At 46.9% G+C, this 24,093-nt stretch overlaps 2 protein-coding genes and 1 pseudogene across 8 annotated transcripts in view; 1 reads left to right on the top strand and 2 right to left on the bottom strand.

The window, feature by feature from the left end:
- The window catches only part of TIMELESS (timeless circadian regulator), a 39,295-nt gene extending 25,123 nt beyond the window's left edge, over positions 1-14,172 (bottom strand). For 2 of the 6 annotated variants that reach the window (XM_032290485.1, XM_032290474.1), the window contains exons 1-2: positions 14,021-14,153; positions 103-260 (exon numbers count right to left, since the gene is read on the bottom strand). In XM_032290485.1, coding sequence (XP_032146376.1) covers positions 103-187 — 85 coding nt within the window. In that variant the 5' untranslated portion in view covers positions 188-260; positions 14,021-14,153. Of the gene's footprint in view, positions 1-102; positions 261-14,020 lie in introns of all 6 variants that reach the window. The other 4 variants (XM_032290479.1, XM_032290494.1, XM_032290488.1 and 1 more) reach the window with 4 other exon arrangements.
- A 46-nt stretch (positions 14,173-14,218) lies between these two features.
- On the bottom strand, positions 14,219-20,345 carry MIP (major intrinsic protein of lens fiber). The gene is made up of 4 exons (XM_032290637.1): positions 19,924-20,345; positions 19,240-19,404; positions 18,722-18,802; positions 14,219-16,162 (listed from the first exon to the last, which is right to left on the bottom strand). Exons 1-4 carry the CDS (start codon positions 20,281-20,283, stop codon positions 15,977-15,979), a joined length of 792 nt encoding a protein of 263 aa, XP_032146528.1. The 5' UTR covers positions 20,284-20,345; the 3' UTR covers positions 14,219-15,976.
- Positions 16,560-17,130, top strand: LOC116559609 (annotated as a pseudogene). The gene has a single exon (XR_004272528.1). The product of XR_004272528.1 is annotated as a dynein light chain roadblock-type 1 pseudogene (transcript).
- Positions 20,346-24,093: the final 3,748 nt, after the last annotated feature.

Raw genomic sequence — 24,093 nt, 5'->3', positions numbered from 1 at the left:
AAGCTCCATCCAGGCCCACGTGCTTTTCACACCCATGGTTTGAGAAATCCAACAGACCTCCTTAATTTGAGCAAATTTTTTCCTGTTTCCTCAGGTACTCACCTAAGCAATCTGGTTCCTTGTGGTAAGTGTCTCCCTCTAAGTACCCAAGGGCACTACATGTGGCTAGAAGTTCACAGTTCATCATGGACAAATCTATACATCAGTGGACCAGCCAACAGAGAAGGAAGTGGAGAAACAGGAGACAGAAATGACGAGGCCTGCAGAGACAAGGAGAGATAAAAAATGGAAGGTCCTCTCCATGAAAAGAAGACAGGAACAGGACAAGGCCCTAATCCTCACAATATTCTGAACAAGAGCCTCAAATGTTTGACTTTTGTCATAATCAAAAGTTTTACTTTCAGTCCCAGCGAAAGTTTTAAATAAATTATGGCTTCTACCTGATCAAAACCAAAGAGGCTCCGGCCTATGAATTAAGCACCTGCCCTGGCCGGGCATGGTGACTCACACCTGTAATCCCAGCACTTTGGGAGGCTGAGGCAGGTGGATCACCTAAGGTTGGGGGTTCGAGACCAGCCTGACCAACATGGAGAAACCCTGTCTCTACTAAAAACACAAAATTAGCCGGGCATGGTGGCACATGTCTATAATCCCAGCTACTCAGGAGGCTGAGGCAGGAGAATCGCTTGAACCTGGGAGTTGGAGGTTGCAGTTAGCAGAGATCACGCCATTCTACTCCAGCCTGGGTAACAGGAGTGAAACTCCATCTCAAAAAAAAAATACAAAAAAACCCACCTGTCCCAATACTTTAACCTGAGTCTAAAACTGTAGAAACAGTCTGTTTCAGAGTTAAGATAACCTAGTAGGAAAAAAGTTTGGTTAGAGAAGTGTATCTACTCTGAGACTTTCACCCTTACAGAGCTCTGCAGGCTTGGAGACAGGGTGGAAGCTTATCTCCCCTTTAAAACCGTTAGACCCAGCTGGGCGCCGCTCCTCACACCTGTAATCCCAGCACTTTGGGAGACCAAGGCGAGTGGATCACCTGAGGTCAGGAGGTCGAGGCCAGCCTGGCCAACATGGCAAAACCACTTCTATACTAAAAATACAAAAAATTGCCAGGCATGGTGGCACATGCCTATAATCCCAACTACTTGGGAGGCTGATACACAGGAATCACTTGAACCTGGTGGGCGGAGGCTGCAGTGATCCAAGACTGTGCCACTGCACTCTGGCCTGGGCAACAGAGTGAGACTCTGTCTCAAAATAAATAAATAAATAAAACTGTTAGACCCTGGTTGGGCACAGTGGCTCATGCCTATAATCCCAGCACTTTGGGAGGCCAACACAGGATGATCATTTGCCCCAGAGTTCAAGATTAGCCTGGCCAACATAGGCCAACATAGTGAGACCCCATCTCCACAAAAAGCCAAGCGTTGTGGCACACATCTACCTGTAGTCCTACCTACCCAGGAGGCTGAGGCAAGAGGACTGCTTGAGCCTAGGCGTTCAAGGTTGCAATGAGCTGTGATCGCACCACTACACTCCAGCCTGGCTTACAGTCTCTGGAAAAAAAAAATTGCTCAAACCATTTCACCCTCCGCTTTTTGTGGCTCTTCCACACAATCACAGCTCTGATGTACCACAGGAATTAAAAACCGAGCTCTGGCCAGGCACGGTGGCTCACGCCTGTAATCCCAGCACTTTGGGAGGCCGAGGCAGGTGGATCACAAGGTCAAGAAATCAAGACCATCCTGGTCAACACGGTGAAACCCCGTCTCTACTAAAAATACAAAAAATTAGCTGGGCATGGTGGCGCATGCCTGTAATCCCAGCTGCTCAGGGGGCTGAGGCAGGAGAATTGCCTGAACCCAGGAGGCGGAGGTTGCGGTGAGCCGAGATCGCGCCATTGCACTCCAGCCTGGGTAACAAGAGCGAAACTCCGTCTCAAAAACAAAAACAAAAAAAACTGAGCTCTGGCCATACAGTGATTCTACCTAGGATCTAATATATCCCAGGGGCCCTGAGGTTTCTGAGACATTGCAAATGTGTAAAGAAAAGTCCTTCACTCTATTCTCTGAAGTTACTCTTAAACCTTGGTAATCTCAGTAGAAATCAGCATCTAACAGAACAGGTAAGGAAAGGGAGTGAACAGAAACTGGTACACTCCCTAACACTCTCTCCCAAAGAATCATCTCCCTTTTTAAAAAAAGAGACAGGGTCTCACCCTGTTGCCCAGGCTGGAGTACAGTGGCATGATCACAGCTCATTGTAAACTCAAATTCCTGGGCTCAAGCAGTCCTCCTGCCTCAGCCTCTTGAGTAGCTATGACTCTGGGCATGTGCCACCATGCCTGGCCTTTTAAAAAATTTTTGTAGGCTGGGTGCATTGGCTCACACCTGTAATCCCAGCATTTTGGAAGGCCAAGGCAGGAGGAACACCTGAGGTCAGGAATTCGAGACCAGCTTGACCAACATGGTGAAACCCTGTCTTCTACTAAAAATACAGAAATTAGCCAGACATGGTGGCGTGTGTCTGTAATCCCAGCTACTTGGGAGGCTGAGGCAGGAGAATCACTGGAACCCAGGAAGTGGAGGCTGTAGTGAGCCGAGATTGTGCCACTGTACTCCAGCCTGGGTGACAGAATAACACTCCATTTCAAAAAAAAAATGTGTAGAGATTAGGCTGGTCTTGAACTCCTAGCCTCATGCAATCCTCTCATCTTGGCTTCTCCAAGTTTTGAGATTACAGGCATGAGCCACCATACCCACCCTCATTCACCTTTTCTGAAGCATGTCCCTACTTTTCTTTTAAGACACAGGGTTTCACTTTTACCTAGGCTGGAGTGCAGTGGTGAAATGACAGCTCAAATACCAGGCATACCATCAAAGAGAAAAAGTATCCTTATCATGACCCCGTATGATAATTAGCTCATCAAAGCTCATGCACATGGACTGAATATCAAGCATGTACTTAAAATTATAGGATGGAGGCAGCACGAAAGCACTAAGCAACACACCCATCAACCAAAAAGGCAGACACTGGCTAGAAATTAAGCAGCCTTGGAAAGAGAAGAGAAAAAAAACACAAAAAAGACCCAAGCAAATATAATAAAATAAAAATAAAAAATAAAATAAATACAATTTAAAAAAAAGACCCAAACTACACCAAATGAAAGCTGATCTCATTTTGCAGAGGGCAGTCTGCTCTCTCGCTCTGAGTGTAATACTAGGCTTGATAAACTTTGTTTTTGTTTTTTTTTTCCTGAGACGGAGTTTCGCTCTGTCGCCCAGGCTAGAGCTCAGTGGCATGATCTTGGCTCACTGCAACCTCTGACTCCCTCTCGAGTTCAAGCGATTCCCTGCCTCAGCCTCCTGAGTAGCTGGGACTACAGGCGCCTGCCACCGCACCTGGCTAATTTTATTTATTTTTATTTTTATTTATTTATTTTTTTTTTGAGACAGAGTTTCGCTCTTGTTACCCAGGCTGGAACGCAATGGCGCAATCTCGGCTCACCGCAACCTCCGCCTCCTGGGTTCAGGCAATTCTCCTGCCTCAGCCTCCTGAGTAGCTGGGATTACAGGCACGCGCCACCATGCCCAGCTGATTTTTTGTAGCTTCAGTAGAGACGGGGTTTAACCGTGTTGACCAGAATGGTCTCGATCTCTTGACCTTGTGATCCACCCGCCTCGGCCTCCCAAAGTGCTGGGATTACAGGCGTGAGCCACCACACCCGGCCAATTTTTTTTATTTTTAAGTAGAGATGGAGTTTTGCCACGTTAGGCAGACTGGTCCCAAACTCCTGAATACAAGTGATCAGCTGTCTCAGCCTCCCATCGTGTTGGGATTACAGGTGCGAGCCACTGAGCGCGGCCCCAGCTAATTTTTAAATTTTTTGTAGAGACTGGGTTTGGCCATGTTGCCCAGGATGATCTTGAACTTCATGAGCTCAAGAGATCTGCCTGCCTAGGCCTCCCAAAGTGCTGGGATTACAGGCTGCACGAGCCACCCTGTTCAAAATACATTGAACACACAGGTCCTCAGTGATAGGTACAATCATATTACAGATCTCCATTTTACAAATCAAGAAAAACAGGCTTAGAGAGAATAAACACCCCAATACAATGTTTATAAATGAGTTATTTATTTTAAAAAAATTTTTTTTTGAGATAGTAGTCTCATTCTGTCATCCAGACTGGAGTGCAGTGGCACAATCTCAGCTCACTGAAGCCTCCACCTCCCTGGCTCAAGCCATCCTCCCACCTCAGCCTCCCGAGTAGCTAGGACCACAGGCACACACCACCATGCCCAGCTAATTTTTTCGTATTTTTGATACAGACAGGGTTTCACCATGTTGCCCAGGCTGGTGTGGAACTCCTGACCTCAGGCAATCCTCCTGCCTCCTAACTATGCTAACTCAAATTCAAAAGTCTATATTTTAAAAGGGCACAGCTGAGCTTAGTGGCTCACATGGCTACCATCCCTGTACTTTGGGGGGCCGAGGTGGGAGGATCGCTTGAGTCCAGGAGTTTACGACCAGCTTGGGCAATATAGTAAGACCTGGTGACTACAAAAAATAAAAATAAAAATAAAAAACACCAGAAAATTAGCCAAGTATGGTGGTGTGTGCTTGTGGTCCCAGCTACTAGAGAAGCTGAGGTGGGAGAATCACTTGGGCCTGGGAGGTAGAAGCTGCAATGGGCCGATGCTGCGCCACTGTACTCCAGCCTAGGTGACGGAACAAGACTCTGTCTCAAAAAAAAAAAAAAAAGAAGAAAAAAAAAGGAATGGAATACTGACTGATACATGCTATGGAGTAGATGAAACTTGAAAACATTATGTTCAGTGAAAGAAGCCAAACACGGCCAGCAGTGGTGGCTCATACCTTTAATCCCAGCACTATGGGAGGCCGAGGTGGGCGGATCACCTGAGGTCAGGGGTTCAAGACCAGCCTGGCCAACATAGTGAAACCCTGTCTCTACTAAAAATACAAAAAAATTAGCTAGGTGCAGTGGCAGGCGCCTATAATCCCAGCTACTCAAGAGGCTGAGGCAGGAGAATGGCTTGAATCCAGGAGGCAGAGTTTGCAGTGAGCTGAGATCCCGTCACTGCATTCCAGCCTGGGCGACAAGAGTGAAACTCCATCTCAGAAAAAAAAAAAAAGGAGCCAAACTGAAAAGGTCATCTATTGTATGATGGTATTTATATGAAACGTCCAGAATAGGCAAATGCAAAAAGACAGAAAACAGGACGGGTACAGCGGCTCCTGCCTGTTATTCCAGCACTTTAGGAGGCTGAGGTGGGCGGAAATGGTTGAACAACTCTCTGAATATACTAAAAATCACAGAATTGTACAGGGGTGTTCTTGGTTTTATTCATTTATTTTTTTTGAGACAGGGTCTCACTCTGTTGACCAGTCCAGGATGGAGTACAGATCAATCATGGTTCACTATAGCCTCAACACCTTGGCCCAAGCAATCCTCCCCATCTCACCCTCCCAAGTAGCTGGGACCACAGGTGTTCAATACCACACCTGGCTAATTTTTCAATTTTTTGTAGAGATGGTACCTCCCTATGTTGCCCACACTGGTCCCAAACACCTGGCTGGCCTCAAGCAATCCTCCTGCCTTGGCCTCCCAAAATGCCAGGATTACAGGTGTGAGCCACCACACCTAGTCTGAATTGTGCACTTTAAAAGGGTTGATTTTACAGCATATGAATTATATCTCAAACAGCCGTTATAAACAACACTCCACACAATTACCATATACATTCTATTTCTATTATTTTAACAAGAAAAAAACTATAGATAAAAATCGCAGGATAAAATATTGTCCTTTAAATTTAATAAACATGACTTTATGAAAAAATTCATTACATTAACTTTATTTTCACATTTCATCATAGACCAGGTAAGAATTCTGTCAAACACCATAGAACCAGTGGATCTGGACTTTTTTTTTTTTTTTTTTTTTTTAAGAGATGGGGTCGCCGGGTGTGGTGGCTCATGCCTGTAATCCCAGCACTTTGGGAGGCCGAGGTGGGTGGATCACCTGAGGTCAGAAGTTCAAGACCAGCCTGGCCAACATGGTGAAAACCCATCTTTTAAAAAAAAAAAGAAGCCGGGCGTGGTGGCTCACGCCTGTAATCCCAGCACTTTGGGAGGCTGAGGCAGGTGGATCACGAGGTCAAGAGATCGAGACCATCCTGGTCAACATGGTGAAACCCCGTCTCTACTAAAAATACAAAAAATTAGCTGGGCATGGAGGCGCGTGCCTGTAGTCCCGGCTGAGGCAGGAGAATTGCCTGAACCCAGGAGGCGGAGGTTGCGGTGAGCCAAGATTGTGCCATTGCACTCCAGCCTGGGTAACAAGAGCGAAACTCCGTCTCAAAAAAAAAAAAAAAAAAAAGAGATGGGGTCTCGCTATGTTGCCCAGGCTGGAGTGCAGTGGCTATTCACAGGCATGATCCCACTACTGATCAGCATGGGAGTTTTGACCTGCTCCGTTTCCAACCTGGGCTGGTTCACCCCTCCTCAGGCAACCTGGTGGTCCCCTGTTCCCAGGAGGTCACCATATTGATGCTGAACTTAGTGCGGACACCCAATTGGCATAGTGCACTACAGCCCAGAACTCCTGGACTCAAGAGATCCTCCAGCCTCAGCCTCCCGAGTAGCTGGGATTACAGGCACGCACCACTGCACCCAGCGGATCTGGACCTTTAAAAGGGATGTTAGTTACTTTTCCCACTGAACTAAGCATCAAGCAGTTCAGATGAAGCAATATTCATCTGAAATCAATACTTGTAGGCATTAAAATGCAAGACCCAAAGGAAAACAACAGGTAAAATATTAAATGCATTTGCAATTCAAATTAACTTACTTTTTGAAAACAAAACACTCTACCTGCCCCAAACCAACTCTGTTCCAAGAATCCTCTTTGAGACCAAGTAGTATGAACAAAACGGCATCTAGCACTTGAATTCCAATTCTGTCCCATGCTAAATTGGTGAACTTGAGCAAGTGGCTTAACTAAATGTTTCCTCATCAGTATACTGAGAAAATAATAATACCCACCCTCCTGAGATACGGGGGAAGTATAAATGAGATCATGTAAAGCAGTGCGGTGCAAAGCTTGGTATTCACACCATTGCCAATCCACAAACTATTAGCAGTCTGCATCAGAAAGAAAGCATTAGCACTTAGAACATCTTAGAGCAAGGCAGTTTATGGTTTTGTTTTAAGACAGGGTCTCCCTCTGTCACCCAGGCTGGAGTACAGTGGTGTGATCTTGGCTCACTGTAACCTCCGCCCCCCAGATTCAAACTATTATTGTGCCTTAGCCTCCGAAGTTGCTGGGATTACAGGCCTGTGCCACCATGCCAGGCTAGTTTTTGTGTATTTTGTAGTTTAGATGGGGTTTCGCCATGCTGCCTAGGCTGCTCTCAAACTCCTGGCCTAAAGTGATCCACTCACCTTGGCTTCCCAAAGTGCTAGGATTACAGGCGTAAGTCACTGCACCCAGACAATGTTTGTTGAATCTAAGAATAATAATAATAATAAGCCTGTATTCTGTATGTCTTTTTAAATGTTATTTTTCTTTTTCTTTTTTTGAGACGGAGTTTCGCTCTTGTTACCCAGGCTGGAGTGCAATGGCACGATCTCGGCTTACCGCAACTTCCGCCCCCTGGGTTCAGGCAATTCTCCTGCCTCAGCCTCCTGAGTAGCTAGGATTACAGGCAAGCGCCACCATGCCCAGCTAATGTTTTTTGTATTTTTAGTAGAGACGGGATTTCACCATGTTGACCAGGATGGTCTCGATCTCTTGACCTCGTGATCCACCCACCCTAGCCTCCCAAAGTGCTGGGATTACAGGCTTGAGCCACCGCGCCCGGCCTAAATGTTATTTTTCTAGTAATTTTATTTTACAGAAGTGCTTATAGAACACTACAGATCTGTAACAGCTTGAGGGAAAAATCTACCTGGTACTTTACCAAGATAGTTTGAGAAGCAATGATATTAAGCATTCTACCCAGTGCTGAGCACAAGGTAAGAACCCTTGGCTGGGCATGGTGGCTCACGCATGTAACCTCAGCACTTTAGGAGGCTGAGGTGGGAGGATCGCTTGAGTCCAGGAGTTTGAGACGAGCCTGGGCAGTATATCAAAACCCAGTCTCTACAAAATATAAAACACAAAAATTAGTCAGGTGTGCTGATGTACATCTTTGGTTCCAGCTACCCAGGAGGCTAAGGCAGGAATATCACTTGAGCCCAGGAGCAATGAGCTGAAATCGTGCCACTCTACTCCAGCTGGGTAACAGAGTGAGACCCTGTCTCAAAAGATAAACAAAACAAAAACAGAAAGAACCCCCCAAATATTGATTTCTTCTCCATCTGTCAGACTCTATAGTCAGCTACTAAATGCTTAGGAAGAACCTTCCTGACAAAAGATAATGTGTAGGTGCAACGGCAGTGCTAAAGAAATTTAAGAAATTTAGCTGCAGAAATGAAACCCACATTAATATAGAACGAACAATGTAAAATATAAGGCAATACAAGCTCTAAATACATGATCCTGAAAAGAACAAAAAACTAGAACTTTTTTCAGGTTAAAGTGGTCAAAGAGGTTTTATCTGAAGAAGCATGGGCTAAGGCAGCTGGGAATAGGAGGGGCTTTTAAGGAGACTGCCATTGCATAACCAAAGAGGGAGCCATTATGAATAGACGAGTCCAACAGGAAAGCAATGGAAAGGCAGCTGGAGCCAGCTTTATGGGAAAATCTCATCTTTGTCCAACAGTTCAAAGATTTAGAACCTAAGCCAGGGAGCCACTGAAGATTTCTGAGCTAGAAAACAAAATGATCAGGCCAGGCACGATGGCTCACGCCTGTAATCCCAGCACTTTGGGTGGCAGAGGCAGGCAGATCACGAGGTTAAGATATCGAGACCCTCCTAACCAACATGGTGAAACCCCATCTCTACTAAAAAATACAAAAATTAGCTGGACGTGGCGGCACACACCTGTTGTCCCAGCTGCTCAGGAGGCTGAGGCAGGAGAACTGCTTGAACCCAGGAGACGGAGACTGCAGTGAGCTGAGATTGCGCCACTACACTCCAGCTTGACGCCTGGTGACAGAGTGAGACTCTGTCTCAAAACAAACAAACAAACAAAATGATCAAACCGGGGTCACACTTATCCTACTACTGTATATACATCAGTTTAGCCCTTTTCCAATGTGGCCTCTGTCTCTTTTCATTTCAATGCACTCACCCTGCAAAAGACCATAACCTCAGATCAACGTAATCATCTGCTTCCTCGACTTCAATTTAAATCTAGACCCAGATTTGCTGGAGAAAACCAAATGACCCTGTATAATGATATAAAGCAGATACATAGCCTGCATCCTGAGCAGGGCCTCCAGCCTGGTCTGGCAAATCATTTCGGCATTGCTGGTATGCTTCATTGTCTCTTCGCAAGGAACCACTGTTCCTAACTTTTCATCATTATCCCCAAGCCCCTTTACTCCACTACCTCCTTGCCTACTACTTGGTGTCTGCTCCCTTCCTCTTAGGAACAATTGAGATTAACAGACATAAACTCTTTCAATCCTCTCCACTCAAGCCTAAAAACATACATATTTCAAACACCCACGCTTAGTTCTTTGCTTGTAATCTAAGCACTCTGTGATCCTGATTAATCACTTCCTGTCCCTTAGTTGGTTATTCCTTATTTATTTCCAACCTTCCGTTTATACTAGCCCTATCCCCATGTATTACGAGTTGCTCAAGGCTATTCCATCTTTTTTTTCCTATTGAGACAGCGTCTCAAAAGTACAGTGGTGTGCAGCAGTGCGATCTCGGCTCACTGCAGCCTCAACCCGCCCAGGCTCAAGCTATCCTCCCACTTCAGCCTCCCAAAGTGCTGAGATTACAGGCATGTGCCCCACACCTGTCCTAGTTCATCTTAAAGGGGGAAAAAAATCCAACATAAAACTTGTCCCTTTGACCTCTTACTGGCTGTTCCTCCTCCTACTTCAGTGCTGATTTTCCTTAGGCCTGCATCTTCAGCCTTCTTCCCTTCTTACTGTACACAGCCTGATTGGGCAACTCATCCTCTCCCATGTACTTCAACTACCATCCAAGCCAGAAGCCAGCAAATCTGTGTTTCTGGCCCCTCTGAGCTCTTGAGATAACAATCTCATATGCTAAACCGACTAACTGAATAGCATTCTTCACCTTTATATCTCAAAGATACCTTACACTCAACAGGTCCAAAGCCGAACTCATCTTCCCAAGTCTGTCTCCAGTTTGGTTCTCTCAAGGACTGACACTATCTCCTCAGTCAAGAAAGTTAAGAGTTTCACCTTATTAAAAAACCTAGGAGTCACCTTAGCTCCATCTCACTTAACTTCCTTAAGCTCTTCTATCAGCCCGTCTATCATTCTATCCCAATTGCTATTAACTTAGTTCAGTTCCTGAGTATCTCTTGCTTAGATTGCTCAACCTCTTCCTATCCTCTTTCTCTGCCTCCAGCCTTATTTTTCTTTTTTTAAAGAGGGTCTCGGTTTGTCATCCAGACTGGAGTGCAGTGGTGCAATCACAGCTTGTGGCAGCCTTGACATCCCAGGCTCAAGCAACTTTCCCACCTCAGCCTCTCAAATAGCTGGGACTATAGGGGTATGTCATCACATCCTGCTAATTTTTTTTTTTTTTTTTTTTTTTGGGACAGAGTTTCGCTCTTGTTACCCAGGCTGGAGTGCAATAGCGCGATCTCGGCTCACCGCAACCTCCGCCTCCTGGGTTCAGGCAATTCTCCTGCCTCAGCCTCCTGAGTAGCTGGGATTACAGGCATGCGCCACCATGCCCAGCTAATTTTTTGCATTTTTAGTAGAGACGGGGTTTCACCATGTTGACCAGGATGGTCTTGATCTCTTGACCTCGTGATCCACCCGCCTTGGCCTCCCAAAGTGCTGGGATTACAGGCTTGAGCCACCGCGCCCAGCCCCTGCTAATTTTTGTATTTTTTGTAGAGACAAGGTTTTGTCATGTTGCCTAGGCTGGTCTTAAACTCGTGGGCTCAAGCAATCCATCCACCTGTGCTCCCAAAGTGCTGGGATTACAGGCATGAACCCAGCTGCCTCCAGTCTTGTTAAATCTAGCCACAATATGGTTACCTGATTTACAGTATATAACCATCCTGCTTAAAACACTTCAATGGATACATAAGACACTTCATAGTGATTGTCTCTGAGAACTGGGGGATCTAAGGTAGGAGAAATATTTGTCTTTCACTTTGGTACTATTTGAATTCTTTACTGCTAGCATATGCATTACTTTACAAAACTGAAGTTTCAGTGACCCCAGTGCCTACAATACAAAGTCTTTCATGATCTGTCTGCTGTTTACCTCTCAAGCCACTACTCTATCCACAATGGCCTCCAATCCAAATATCGACTTAGCTTTGAAGACTTCATTCAGGCCAGACGCAGTGGCTCACGCCTGCAATCCCAGCACTTTGAGAGGCTGAGGCGGGTGGATCACCTGAGGTCAGGAGTTTGGGACCAGCCTGGCCAACATGGTGAAACCCCATCTCTACTAAAAATACAAAAATTAGCTGTGATTGGTGGCAGGTGCCTGTAATTCCAGCAATTTGAGAGGCTGAGGCAGGAGAATTGCATGAACCTGGGAGGTGTAGACTGCAGTGAGCCAAGATCATGTCATTGCACTCCAGCCTGGGCAACAAGAGCAAAACTGTCTCAAAAAAAAAAAAAAAAAAAAAAGACTCTGCCCAAAAGGGACTTCCTCCTGACTTCTCCATACAGAAGTGACCTCCTTTTCCTTGTTGTCCACTGTGTGCCATATTCAGACTTCCGTCATGGTACTTACAATTCATGTCATATATAAAAGTTAAAATCAAAGTCTATCTCCCTCCATTAGCCTTAGATTCCCTGAGGACAGGAATTCCCTTTTTTTTTTTTTTTTTTGAGACAGTCTGCTCTGTCACCCAGGCTGGAGTGCAATAGCGTGATCTTGGCTCACTGCAATCTACACCTCCCAGGTTCTTGCGATTCTCCTGACTCAGCCTCCCAAGTAGCTGGAATTACAAGCACCCGCCACCATGCACAGCTAATTTTTTTTTTTTTTTAGTAGAGACGGGGTTTCACCATATTGGCCAGGCTGATCTGGAACTCCTAACCTCAGATAATCCACCTGCCTTGGCCCCCCCAAAGTGCTAAGATTACAGGCGTGAGCCACCGCGCCTGGCCAAGGACAGGAATTATTATTCACCCTTGAATTTTCAGAGCCTTCTTACTGGATCAAAATTTCCAGGAGCGGGGCTTCGGCAAGGTGTTTTGAAAATGTCCCTCAGGTGATTCTAACTATCCTATGTTAACTGCAATAAAACTTAAACTCTTTCAGATCAGGAATCATCACTACCCAGCACAATGTATGCTTTTGAGCACAGCTCAAAAAATGCTTTACTAAACTGAACTGAAAAGAGAAGTCTGGAAGATGAGGGAGAAGTGTTTGGAGCTAGAGATTTAAAGACATCAGGATGTAAGGTGATGTCAGTGCAGTGACAGGAGGAAGGAAGCCGGGGAGGACTTCTTTATGACCCTTTTACTGTAACCGCAGAAGACTCAATTACATGTGTTTTCCTTAAGACTTGAGTTTCTCAAGGGAGGGGAACCCTCCGTCCTACTCATCTCTGTAAGCCTGGCCCTAAGCACAGTGCATGGTACATATTAGGAGCTCAGTAACCTTTTATTGATTTTGTATTGAGCTGTATCAGTGCCCCTGGTAATAGAAGGGAGTGAAAAACTTCAGAGACACAAAGGAGGAAGTGACTTGGCCTAAAAAGGCTGAATAAACTGATTTTCAGAGGGACAATTACGCTCAGTTTTCAAAGAGAAGTTCACTTGGCAGAGCCGTGTTCACTTCCAAGCAGAAGGAACAGCAGGAACCCTAAGTACTGAGATATGAAAGAGCACAGTCACAATCTTTCCACGTGGCCAGGAGTCAGGTGCATAAAAGCTTTACAAATGAGATTGAGAGGGTCAGGGCCAGACTGTGAGAGGCCACAGACCCCCACTTAAAGATTTAAACCTAACTGTGGTAGTCAAAAAGGAGTTTTAAATGTAACATGAAATGACCAGTTATCTTTACTTTGTAGGAAGTACCAGTGGGGCTGCGCGCGGTGGCTCACTCCTGTAATCCCAGCACTTTGGGAGGCCGAGGTGGGCGGATCACTTGAGGTCTGGGGTTGGAGACCAGCATAGCCAACATGGTGAAACCCCGTCTCTATTAAAAATACAAAAATTAGCCGGGTGTGCTGGCGGGCACGTGTAATCCCAGCTACTGGGGAAGCTGAGACAGGAGAATCGCTTGAACCCTGGAGGTGGAGGCTGCAGTGAGCCGAGATCGCGCCACTGCACTCCAGCCTAGGCAACAGAGCGAGACTCCATCTCAAAAAACAATTAAAAAAATAAAATAAAAAATTGAAAGTACTAGTGGAAGCATTTAAGGGAAATAATTGAGAGGCTCAAGGGAAAAAGCCTCATTAGCGGCTGAGTTCCATCTGACAAACCCAAACAGAAGGAAAGGGAGTGAGAAATCCTTCCATATTCCATAAAAACCCACGATTTAAGTCAAGCCGTCTGTGAATCCCGACCCCTGCTGACCGCCAGGCCACACACTGGTTTTCAACTGGATGGGGAGCTCCGAAGTGGAACTCCTCCAGGCACTTTCTGTTCTACTTCAGGAGTTCCAAGCCCCTTCCCATCACAACCCTAACCCGCGGGAGGCCCAAGCAGCGCAAGGCGAAGAGAGCCTCTGGCACGACCTGGGATCGCCGCCCCACAGAAGGCGCAGAGTACAGAACTGCGCGTGCGCGCCAGAAGTACGCGCCCCGCCCCCTGCCTCTAAACCGGGTGGCGGGAAAAGGGACTCAGCGCCTCCCGAGGATGCCTCCGCAGCTTCGAAAGGATCCCCGTGTCCGCTTAGCGCCCTCTCGCCATACACTCACCCACCCGCTCCCTGCGGGTCCTCAGAAGCCCCGAGGAGCCAGCGGCCTTCAGGCGCGGGGCCGCAGGCTTTCCTGCCATCAGGCTCTGCTGCGCCGGTCCCCGCCTCCGCGTAGAGCGAGGCGGGGCGAGCCGGGCTGGTCCACGTGACTCCGAGCGGAACAGGGGCGGAGATTGGCGATGAAGGAAGGTAAAGGGAAGCGAGTGCGGGGATTGTTTAATGTGGGGTCGATCCCCTACAAGGGATCTAAAAATCACAGCGCTATGAATTTTCTGCTGAATTATAGTAGAATGAAAGTCCGATTAGAGGTGACTTTACAAACATTCTTCCCCTTCTTCTAGTCAAGCGGACTATTCCAAGTCTTAAATAGTTAGTTAGAAAAGTTAGGTTTTATTTGGGAGGAAGTGAAGAGCTGAAGTATAGGAAGGAATAGTCTTCTGGGGTGGGGGATGTCTGTTGTATTATAGGTATACTTTTAAAGCTTGCGAAGTATGCAAGAGGCTCATAAAAGGAAGAGAGCAACCATAAATATTCATTGATCAGTTGAGGGTCTCTTCTGGCCTCTGCTGATATGATCTTGCCCCCAAGAGAAGATAATAGGGCTCTGCTCTGGACCCCTGTAATCTCAGCTACTGTGGAGGCTGAGGCAGGAAGATCGCTTTAGCCCAGGATTTCTATGCTGTAGTGTGCCATGGCTGTGCCTGTGAATAGCCATTGCACTCCAACCTGGGCAACACAGTAAGAACCCCCTCTCTAAAAAGAAGATAGGCTCAAATGAATAATAATCTCCTGAATTGTTATGCATTTGAATAGAATGAATCAATTTCTGGGGTATGAGGGAGTTAGAAGATATTTGCTTCAAGATGAAAGAACAGATGACAGAGAAATGAAAATACACAGACACAAAACAAAACACGGAACTAGTGATAAAAGCAGAAAGATGCCATTTGAAGAGTGTTTTGATTAGCTCTAAATAATTTAAAACAGAGTCAAACTCTCCCTTTATGCCCCCTACTGCCACGCCTGCATTTATTTCCTCCAGCAGTCAGATTTCCTGTGTTGGCCTTAGGGAACAGTTGTGGGGCTTAAATACCATCTGCCAGGTGGCCACGCCAGTGGATGTCAGGCTGACCAGATAAGCTGCTTAATTTTTCTGGATTCTAGGCTTGCCCAAGCCTTTTTTAGGTTAGAAGCTCCTTGGCCCAAGACCTCCAAAGAGATCCACTATGCCAGAATGAACACCAGCCAGTGGATGTAGAAAGGTTTGCATGCCTTTACAGAATAGCTCAAATCCTAGTGTTCACTTTTCTCAGAGCTACTTCCCCACCCAAGCCCCTGGGGCAAGCATCCCTGAGATAAGTAGGCTGTATGTTCACATTAATTTCCCCCCAATTTTTTGGAACACTTGCATCCTGATCTGGGGCTAATACCTCCATTTTCACCACTCACCTCCCTTGAGTCCCTTCTCCTAAACCTTGGAACGCCTTGTCTCCACTTCTCTCCATCTGCCTTGTGTGAGGAGTAACTTTCTGCTCTCTGTTCCCTCAGAAATCAAGAGCCACACACTTGACTGGCAGCAGGGTAAAGGCCAGAAACATAAGGTGTCGGTTACCCTGTACTCACCACACTGGGTCGAGGAAGGGAGGTATAAGATGGCACCTCTTTTTGCTTCCTTAGCTCTCATGCCCCAGCCACACTCACTCACATTCATATGCACAATCAGCACACTCGGCAAAGGAAGGTGGGTCGGGGAGGAAGGGAGGTTTGCACCAACCAGCTCATGAATGCAACTTGAAAGATTTCACACAGCAAAAGGAAAAAGAAAAAAACCACATACATAAGTTAAAAAATAAAGAAGTACATGCCCCTCCCCACAGTCTCTTTCTTCATCTAGGGGCCGGCTCAACCCTCCACGTAAACTCAGAAGATTTCTACTCCCTCTATTCAGCTGGAGCTTCTACAGGGCCTGGGTCTTCAGTTCAACAGGTTCCCCTGTGACCTCTGGTTGTTCATTGGAATCACTGGGTTTGGCACCCTTGAGGACAGACAGTCTCTCAGAAATACTCTTGAGCCGAGGGAAGAGGAGAAAGTCGTAGAGGAGGCTGCCCAGACCCCCTCCAATGATTGGGCCCACCCAGTACACCTGTAGGAAGAGAAAAGGAATACTCAGGTTTGGGGAGGGGACAGAGCAGCAAGGCTGCTCCTTTTTCAACCCCCTTAGCGGAAAACAAGACATTGTGCACTTGATATATACAAGAAACTCACCATTTCTTTTCTGATTCATCAAATTGCTCCTTTTCCCTACACCTTTGCACATGTATATTCTATTTGTTGTTATCAATTTGCACTAGTTTGTATGTTGCTTTCAAAAATTTTTTATACATTTTGGTAAAATACATATAAAATTTGCCATATTAAATATTTTTGGCCAGGCCCAGTGGCTCACACCTGTAATCCCAGCACTTTGGGAGGCCAAGGCAGGTGGACCACAAGATTAGGCATTTGAGACCAGCCTGGCCAACATAGCAAAACACCGTCTCTACTAAAAATACAGAAATTGACAGGACTGGGCTGAGTGTTGGCTATGCAGGGCTACCAGATCCGTCGGAAATGGCAGAGGTGGAGGAGACACTGAAGCAACTTCAGAGCCAGAAGGGAGTGCAGGGAATCATCGTGGTGAACACAGAAGGCAATCCCATCAAGAGCACCATGGACAACCCCACCACCACCCAGTATGCCAGCCTCATGCACAGCTTCATCCTGAAGGCACGGAGCACCGTGTGTGAAATCGACCCCCAGAGTGATCTCACCTTCCTTCGAATTCGCTCCAAGAAAAATGAGATTATGATTGCACCAGATAAAGACTATTTCCTGACTGTGATTCAGAATCCAACCAAATAGGCCACTCTTGTGACTCTCTGTGTCATTCCTTAATTTAATGCCCCCCAAGAATATTAATGTCGATCATGTTAGCAGACTGGCAGGTGACAGTCACCTTGGAGCCCACTCAGACCAATCCAGTGACCATATGTGGCCTGGTGGCTCTTCCTCCCCAACCAAAGGAACCCCTGTGCTGTGCCAGCCTTCCCTAGAGCTCTGGGAGGGCCCTCTCGCCTCGCTTCCAGGTTTTGGAGCAAGAACTTACGAGACGCCTGCACTTCTGACTTTCAGTTCACTTTGTTGCCCTTGGAGAAGGCTGTTTTTCTTTAACTAAAAATAAGCAAAATGCTTTAAAAAAAAAATACAAAAATTAGCCGGGTGTGGTGGTGGGTGCCTATAATCCCAGCTACTTGGGAGGCTGAGGCAGGAGAATCACTTAAACTTGGGAGGTGGAGGTTACAGTGAGCCGAGATGGCGCGCCACTGCACTCCAGCTTGGGTGACAGACCGACACTCCATCTCAAAAAAATATATATGTATGTATATATTTTTAAGTGTACAGTTTAGTAGTGTTAAATATATTCACATTGTTGTGCAACCCATATCTAGAAATTTTTCATCTTGCAAAACTTTATACGCATTAAACAACTGCCTATTCCACCCCATCCCATCACTCCTGCCTTCTATAGAAGGTAACTATCCTACTTTGTGTCTATGAATTTGAGTACTCTAAATACCTCATATAATCATACAGTATTTGTCTTTTTGTGACTGGCTTATTCACTTATCATAATGTACTCAAGATGTATCCATGTTGTAACGTGTCAGAATTTCCCTCCTTTTTAGGGCTAATATTCCATTTATGCATATACCACATCTTGTTTATACACTCATCCACGGAGGAACACTTGGGCTGCTTCTACCTCTTGGCATTGTGAATAATGTTGTTATAAAAATGGGTATACAGCTTTGAAATGTTTTTGAATTATTTCCATATGTTTGGCTTGCATATGTTCAAAACAACATAAACCCAACCACACTTTGGGAGGCCGAGGCGGGTGGATCACGAGGTCAACAGATCGAGACCATCCTGGTCAACCTGGTGAAACCCTGTCTCTACGAAAACTACAAAAAATGAGCTGGGCATGGTGGCGCGTGCCTGTAATCCCAGCTACTCAGGAGGCTGAGGCAGGAGAATTGCCTGAACCCAGGAGGCGGAGGTTGCGGTGAGCCGAGATCGCGCCATTGCACTCCAGCCGGGGTAACAAGAGTGAAACTCTTTCTAAAAAAAAAAAAAAAAAAAAAAAAACAACCAATATTTCTTGAGTACTTACTTTATACCAGATTCCGTGCTAAATGTTTCTCACATATAACTTTCACACATTTCTTGTAATGTCCCATTTTATAGTAAAAGAAACTGAAGCACAGAGTGAGTCATTTGCCCGTGGTCACACACAAAGCCAGTAATGCGTTAGAACTGAGGCCCATTTGTGCTCATGACACATCCTGATCTCTGAGAGCAGAATTTATTGTGCTCATATTTAGTTGTCTCTCTTCATACCCCTTAGTTCAGGCACCCAGTGAATACTCGGTGCATACTCCCTGACTAAGCAGAGAAGGAACAATGTGAGCAAGAGCCTCTCTTTCTAGTAAAATCGTGAATCCTGCTCACACAGACATGCCAAACTCTCTGACAGCCCCCTTAGCTGAGTGCTGGTAGAACAGCCAACACACGCAGAAGGAAAGCAGGAACCCAGCCTGGAATCTGCAAACCACAACCACCCAGAAGGGTTCCAGGATCTTGTCCCTCTCCCTTCACTCACCCAATGGTTGGTGAAGTTCCCAGTGAGAATGGCAGGAGCAAAGGAGCGGGCAGGATTCATGCCTGCACCAGTATAATACATCTGCAAAAGAGACATTTGTGACTGAGACACCCCCTGCTCCACCCCTGCTTCTCTTGCCACAACCCACATTGCCCCTGAGAGCTGGCATCTGGTCTCTGGCCAGCAGCAAGTGGAGAAGGACAGCCTGCATGACTCTCCGGTGGTTCCCACAATGGGGTGAGGGCAACTGATGCCCCATCTGGGAACAGCCTATGGATCCATAGGCAAAGCCCATGTCTAGCCAGGATGCATGCATTTTTACCGTGGGGTCAAGAAGGACTAGATACAGCAGTCCCAAGAGAGGGATAGGGTAGAGTTGATTCCTCTGTGCCAGTACAGAGTGTGATGGGTAATGTTCATGTTTGACAGTGAAGTTGGCAGGAAGAACCCTTAAAGTTTAGGAAAGGTTTAGGGGCCCCGGAATCCTTGAATGAGAAGTTTCTCTCCTTCCTGCTTACCCCAAAGAGGTGCCCCAAGGCAAGGGAGAAGCCAACGGCCAGGGCCACAGAGCCCAGTTGGCCATTCCGCCTCTCGTCGCATGTGGCAAAGATGCAGAGCACAAACTGGAGCGTCAGGAAGATCTCCACTGTGGTGGCCTGGCCCACGCTTACGCCAGGGTGCAACTGCGCAAAGGAAAAAGAAGAGAGGCAGCTCATTAGGGCTGCTGCAGTGTTACCTCCTCAAGAATTCCCCGGCAAGGAGCCCCTTATGGCATCAGGTCCCTGGAGAGGAAGGATAATACAACCCGCTTCGTAGTTATTGTATTTGCATCTTAATATCTCCTAACAATGCTCCTTCATGATGGAAATGATTGCACCCACTTACATGGATGAGGAAACTGAGGCTTTGAAAGGTAAAATAAGCTTCCTTAAGAACCTGCAAGGAGTTGGAAGGAAAGTTGAAACTCAATCTCAGGTTTCTTAATTCTCAGTCCAGGGTCGTATGCCTTCCTTACAGCTCTAAACCACCTGTCCATCCTCCCCACCTTGACACACATATGCTCACACATGCACACACACATGCTCACACATGCACATATTGTCCCAGATCCCAGGGGAGCTGATTCACCTGTACCAATCAGGGAGTCAGGGCAACAGAGAGTCAGGACACCAGGTTCCCATCCCCTCTCAGCCAACCATTACCGTGTTGAGTGCTAGGTTTCCTCGGACGGCAGGCGGGGTAACACTATACAGCACAGCAGCCCCAGCCACAGCTCCCAGGAGCTGGGCTGCCATGTAGCAGAAGGCACGGAGCAGGGACATCTGGGAGCCCACAAGGAAAGCAAAAGTGACTGCAGGATTGACGTGGGCTCCACTGATGTGGCCCACAGACTGCACCAGGGTAGCCAGGGCCAAGCCAAAGGCCATTGCCACCTGCAGCACATGCAGGGGTCCAGGAGCCCAACGCAGTGAGGACCCCAGCCCAAAGAAGACATAGAAGAGAGTGGCAAAGAACTCCGCAAATATGGCCCTCCAAAAGGAGGCTGACCGCAGTTCCCACATGGCAGGGGGGATGGGCACAGTGCCTGGGTCACTGCTACCCCCCTGGCCTTATCTGAGTGGACAGTCCCCTTTATAGAGGACTCTTAATCCCTGGGAGGGGCAGGCTGAGGTAGCTGGCCCGGCCTCTTAACCCCTTCACAGCTGTGCAGGGCTAGGCCCCCTCTCATACATAGTAAAGATGCTGGATTTTCCTGCCTCTCTCAACTGGGAGATGAGCCAAGAGAGCCATGGCAGTGAGGGTGGGATTGGGGTCAGAGCAGAAAAGACTATGAGAAGGGGGGCGAAGAACAGTGGGACTGGAAGAGTCTGCCCTTCAATGTGTGTCAAAGTTGGAGTTCATAGTCCTGATTGATATCTACATTAGAATACTCTTCAACTCTCTTTGGAAAGTCCGTCAAGCTGAGCTCACTTCATGATATTTGGGGCTGAGCTCATGGGGGCCTCAGGCTCCTCTGAGCCTGCCAGGGGCAAGGGTGGGGGTGGGGGTAAGGAGTGGGGTTCAGCAGGGAAGTTGGATAACTAAAGAGAATTCTTTAGTTCCCAGGGATTAGAAGACTTTCTCTCATTGGCTAGTTTTGGGCTGGAATCTGTGGACCCTGCAGCTCTGGGACAGAATAGTTCTGCTGCGTCTGGCTTTCTCTGAGCCCAGGTTCCCTACCCCCAGTCCATGACAGCACCTCCCTTTTCAAACCCTAGGCCTGGCTTTTTAAACCACAGAGACTGACAGAGAGAAGACACCATCATCCCCGCATGGGCTGGGGGTGAGGCTGGAGGGATAGAAATGGGAAAGGGACTCGTAGTTAAACCTTAGAATCAGCTTGTATTTCATCTTTCCGAACTCACATGGTCACAGCAAGAAGTAGTGAAAGGAAGGAAACTGAGTCATGACTATGAAGCAATGGGAAGGTCCAATGTCCTCCAAGACAGCCATGATCAGCACACCCTAAACCTCGATTCCCAGGAAAGGTATGGGTGTGCTGAGATCAGATCTGGGGAAACAGCTGGTCAAGGAGAGGGAAAGGATAATATGGGGAAGGAAAGTTTGGGGAAAGAGGTTCAGTTGTGCTCAGGCTTGGTGAGGGACTTGGGACCTAGGCATGGGGCCTGTGTGGTGATGGAGAAGGTGGAATGGGACATACTGATAGGTTCTACAATCTCCACATTGTGGCAAGTCATACAAGCCACAAACTTTTTTCATGAAGCACCAGAGAACAGAAATTCAAAGGTGAAGCTGCAAGAATGGTGCCCAGCATGGGTCCCACCCAGTACACCTGTGGGGAGAGAGAGGGAACACAGATCAGGGCCTGTGCTCTCTCCTTGCAATACCCAGCTTGGGGATGGATGGAAAGAGAGTCATAGTGAAGGCAGAGGGTCCATCTAACCTATCCACTGACAGGAAGAGTTGCTGAAAACAGGTCAGAGAGCACCCAAAGGGTTTGGAGCTCTTAATTACATAGAAGAGAAACAATCCACCGGAAATTGTTGGAGTTTCCTATATGCTAGAAGCCCCATCAGTCTCCTGACTCAGGTCTTGTAACCCTCAGTGCATCTCACCCAGTATTGATCCTAGATCCCAGTCACCACTGCTGGACTCAGGAAGCATGCAGGGTTGATGCTGCCTCCAGAAAAGGTGCCCTGGACAGGAGAAAAAGAGAGGATAGCACATCGTGGTGTTAGGAACAGAGACTTTGGCAATAGATACTCTGGTGCAATGAGGTAAGGATACAGTTACAACTGCTGGTGGGAGTATAAACTGAGATAACAACTATTTCTTTTTTTTTTTTGAAACAGGGTTTCGCTCTGTCACCCATGCTGGAGTGCAGTGGTGCCATCATAGCTCACTGCCTTTTTAACCTCCTGGGCTCAAGCGATCCTCCTACTACAGGTAGAGACCACCATGCCCAGCTCATTTTTTTTTATTTTTTGTAGAGATGGGCTCTCACTGTGTTGCCTAATCTGGTCTCAAACTCCTGGGCTCAAGTGATCCTGCCACCTCGGCCTCCCAAAGTGAGACACTGTGCCCCACCTGATAATGACTTTGGGACATGGTTTAACACCTACTTTTAAAGATGAACAAATAACATAATTTTTTTTTCTTTGAGACAGAATCTCATTCTGTTGCCCAGGCTGGAGTGCAGTGGCATAATCGGCTCACTGCAAACTCTGCCTCCTGGTGAAAGCAATTTTCATGCCTCAGCCTCCCAAGCAGCTGGGACTACAGGTGCCTGCCACCATCCCCGGCTAATTTTTGTATTTTTAGTAGAGATGGGGTTTCACCATGTTGGCCAGGCTGGTCTTGAAGTCCTGACCTCAAGTGATCTGCCCCTCTTGGCCTCCCAAAGTGCTGAGAGTACAGGTGTGAGCCACCGCACTAGGTCAAATTACATAATTTCTGACTCAGCAACTGTACTTCTCACTTATGTACCGAAGAGAAACTTGGGTAGCACATCATGTAAATTTATGTAATTACTGGCTGGGCACAGTGGCTCACACCTACAATCCCAGCACTTTGGGAGGCCAAGGCAGGCAGATCACCTGAGGTCAAGAGTTTGAGACCAGCCTGGCCAACATGGTGAAATCTCGTCTCTACCAAAAATACAATAATTAGCCAGGCCTGGTGGTGGGCGCCTGTAATCCCAGCTACTTGGGAGGCTGAGACAGAATTGCTTGAACTGGGGAGGCAGAGGTTGCGGTGAGCCAAGATCACACCACTGCGCTTCAGCCTGGGCAACAAGAGCAAAACTGAGTCTCAAAAGAAAAGTAATTGTCAAGGTTCTAGTTTTTCTATTGGGTGAATGGTTAGAAATGATACTTAATCATTACTAAAAACAAACAAGGGGGAGCCATATATAGGCCAATGAGGAGAGGATATCAGGAACAACAAAATATTCTGTGTACTCCAAATTAATTAAAAAAGCAGTGACAACAATACATGCTTTACCACTTTCTAGTTGAACAAGATATCTCCACTATATATAGGTTCCAGGAAGGCAGGGACCATGTCTGATTTCTCACCAGTGTAAACCTGGTGCTTAACACACAGAAGGCAGTAAATAAATATTTGTTGAATGGATTCAATTAGCATAAGCTAGCTAGATTCCTCTCTCACTCTCTCTCTCTTTTGACAGAGTCACACTCTGAAGTATCGTGATGTGATCTCAGCTCACTGTAGCCTCCACCTCCTGGGTTCAAGCCTCCCAAGTACCTGGGATTAGAGGTGCATGCCACCATGCCTGGCTAATTTTTGTATTTTCAGTAGAGACAATGTTTCATTATGTTGGCCAGGCTGGCCTCAAACTCTTGGCCTCAACTGATTTGCCTGACACAGCCTCCCAGAGTGCTGGGATTACAGGCCTGAGCCACTACACCGGGTCAAATTAGCATAAGCTTTCTGAGTCTCAGTTTCCTCTGTATCAAATAAGATAATGTAAGTAAAGGGCCTAGTAGTGTCTGGCATAGAATAAAGCACTTAATAAACAGGAGCTACCTGCGCCTTAGTCCCAGCTACTCAGGAGGCTGAGGTGGGAGAGTCGCTTGAGCTCGGGAGTTAGAGACCAGCCTGAGCAACGTGGCAAAACCCCGCCTCTACAAAAAATACAAATTTAGCCAGGCACAGTGACGCACACCTGTAGTCCCAGCTACTGGGGAGGCTGAGGTGGGAGGATGACTTGAGCCTGGGAGGTGGAGGTTGCAGTGAGCTGAGATGGCACCACTCACTCCAGCCTTGGCAACAGAGTCAGGCCCTGTCTCAAAAAAATTGAAAATTTGGCAGGGTACAGTGGCTTATGCCTGTAATCCCAGCACTCTGCG

The sequence above is a fragment of the Sapajus apella genome, unplaced genomic scaffold (assembly GCF_009761245.1).
Source record: "Sapajus apella isolate SASKATOON/1434 unplaced genomic scaffold, GSC_monkey_1.0 scaffold2, whole genome shotgun sequence".
Classification (NCBI taxonomy): Eukaryota; Metazoa; Chordata; class Mammalia; order Primates; family Cebidae; genus Sapajus; species Sapajus apella.
This window is presented reverse-complemented; position numbering and strand designations above follow the sequence as displayed.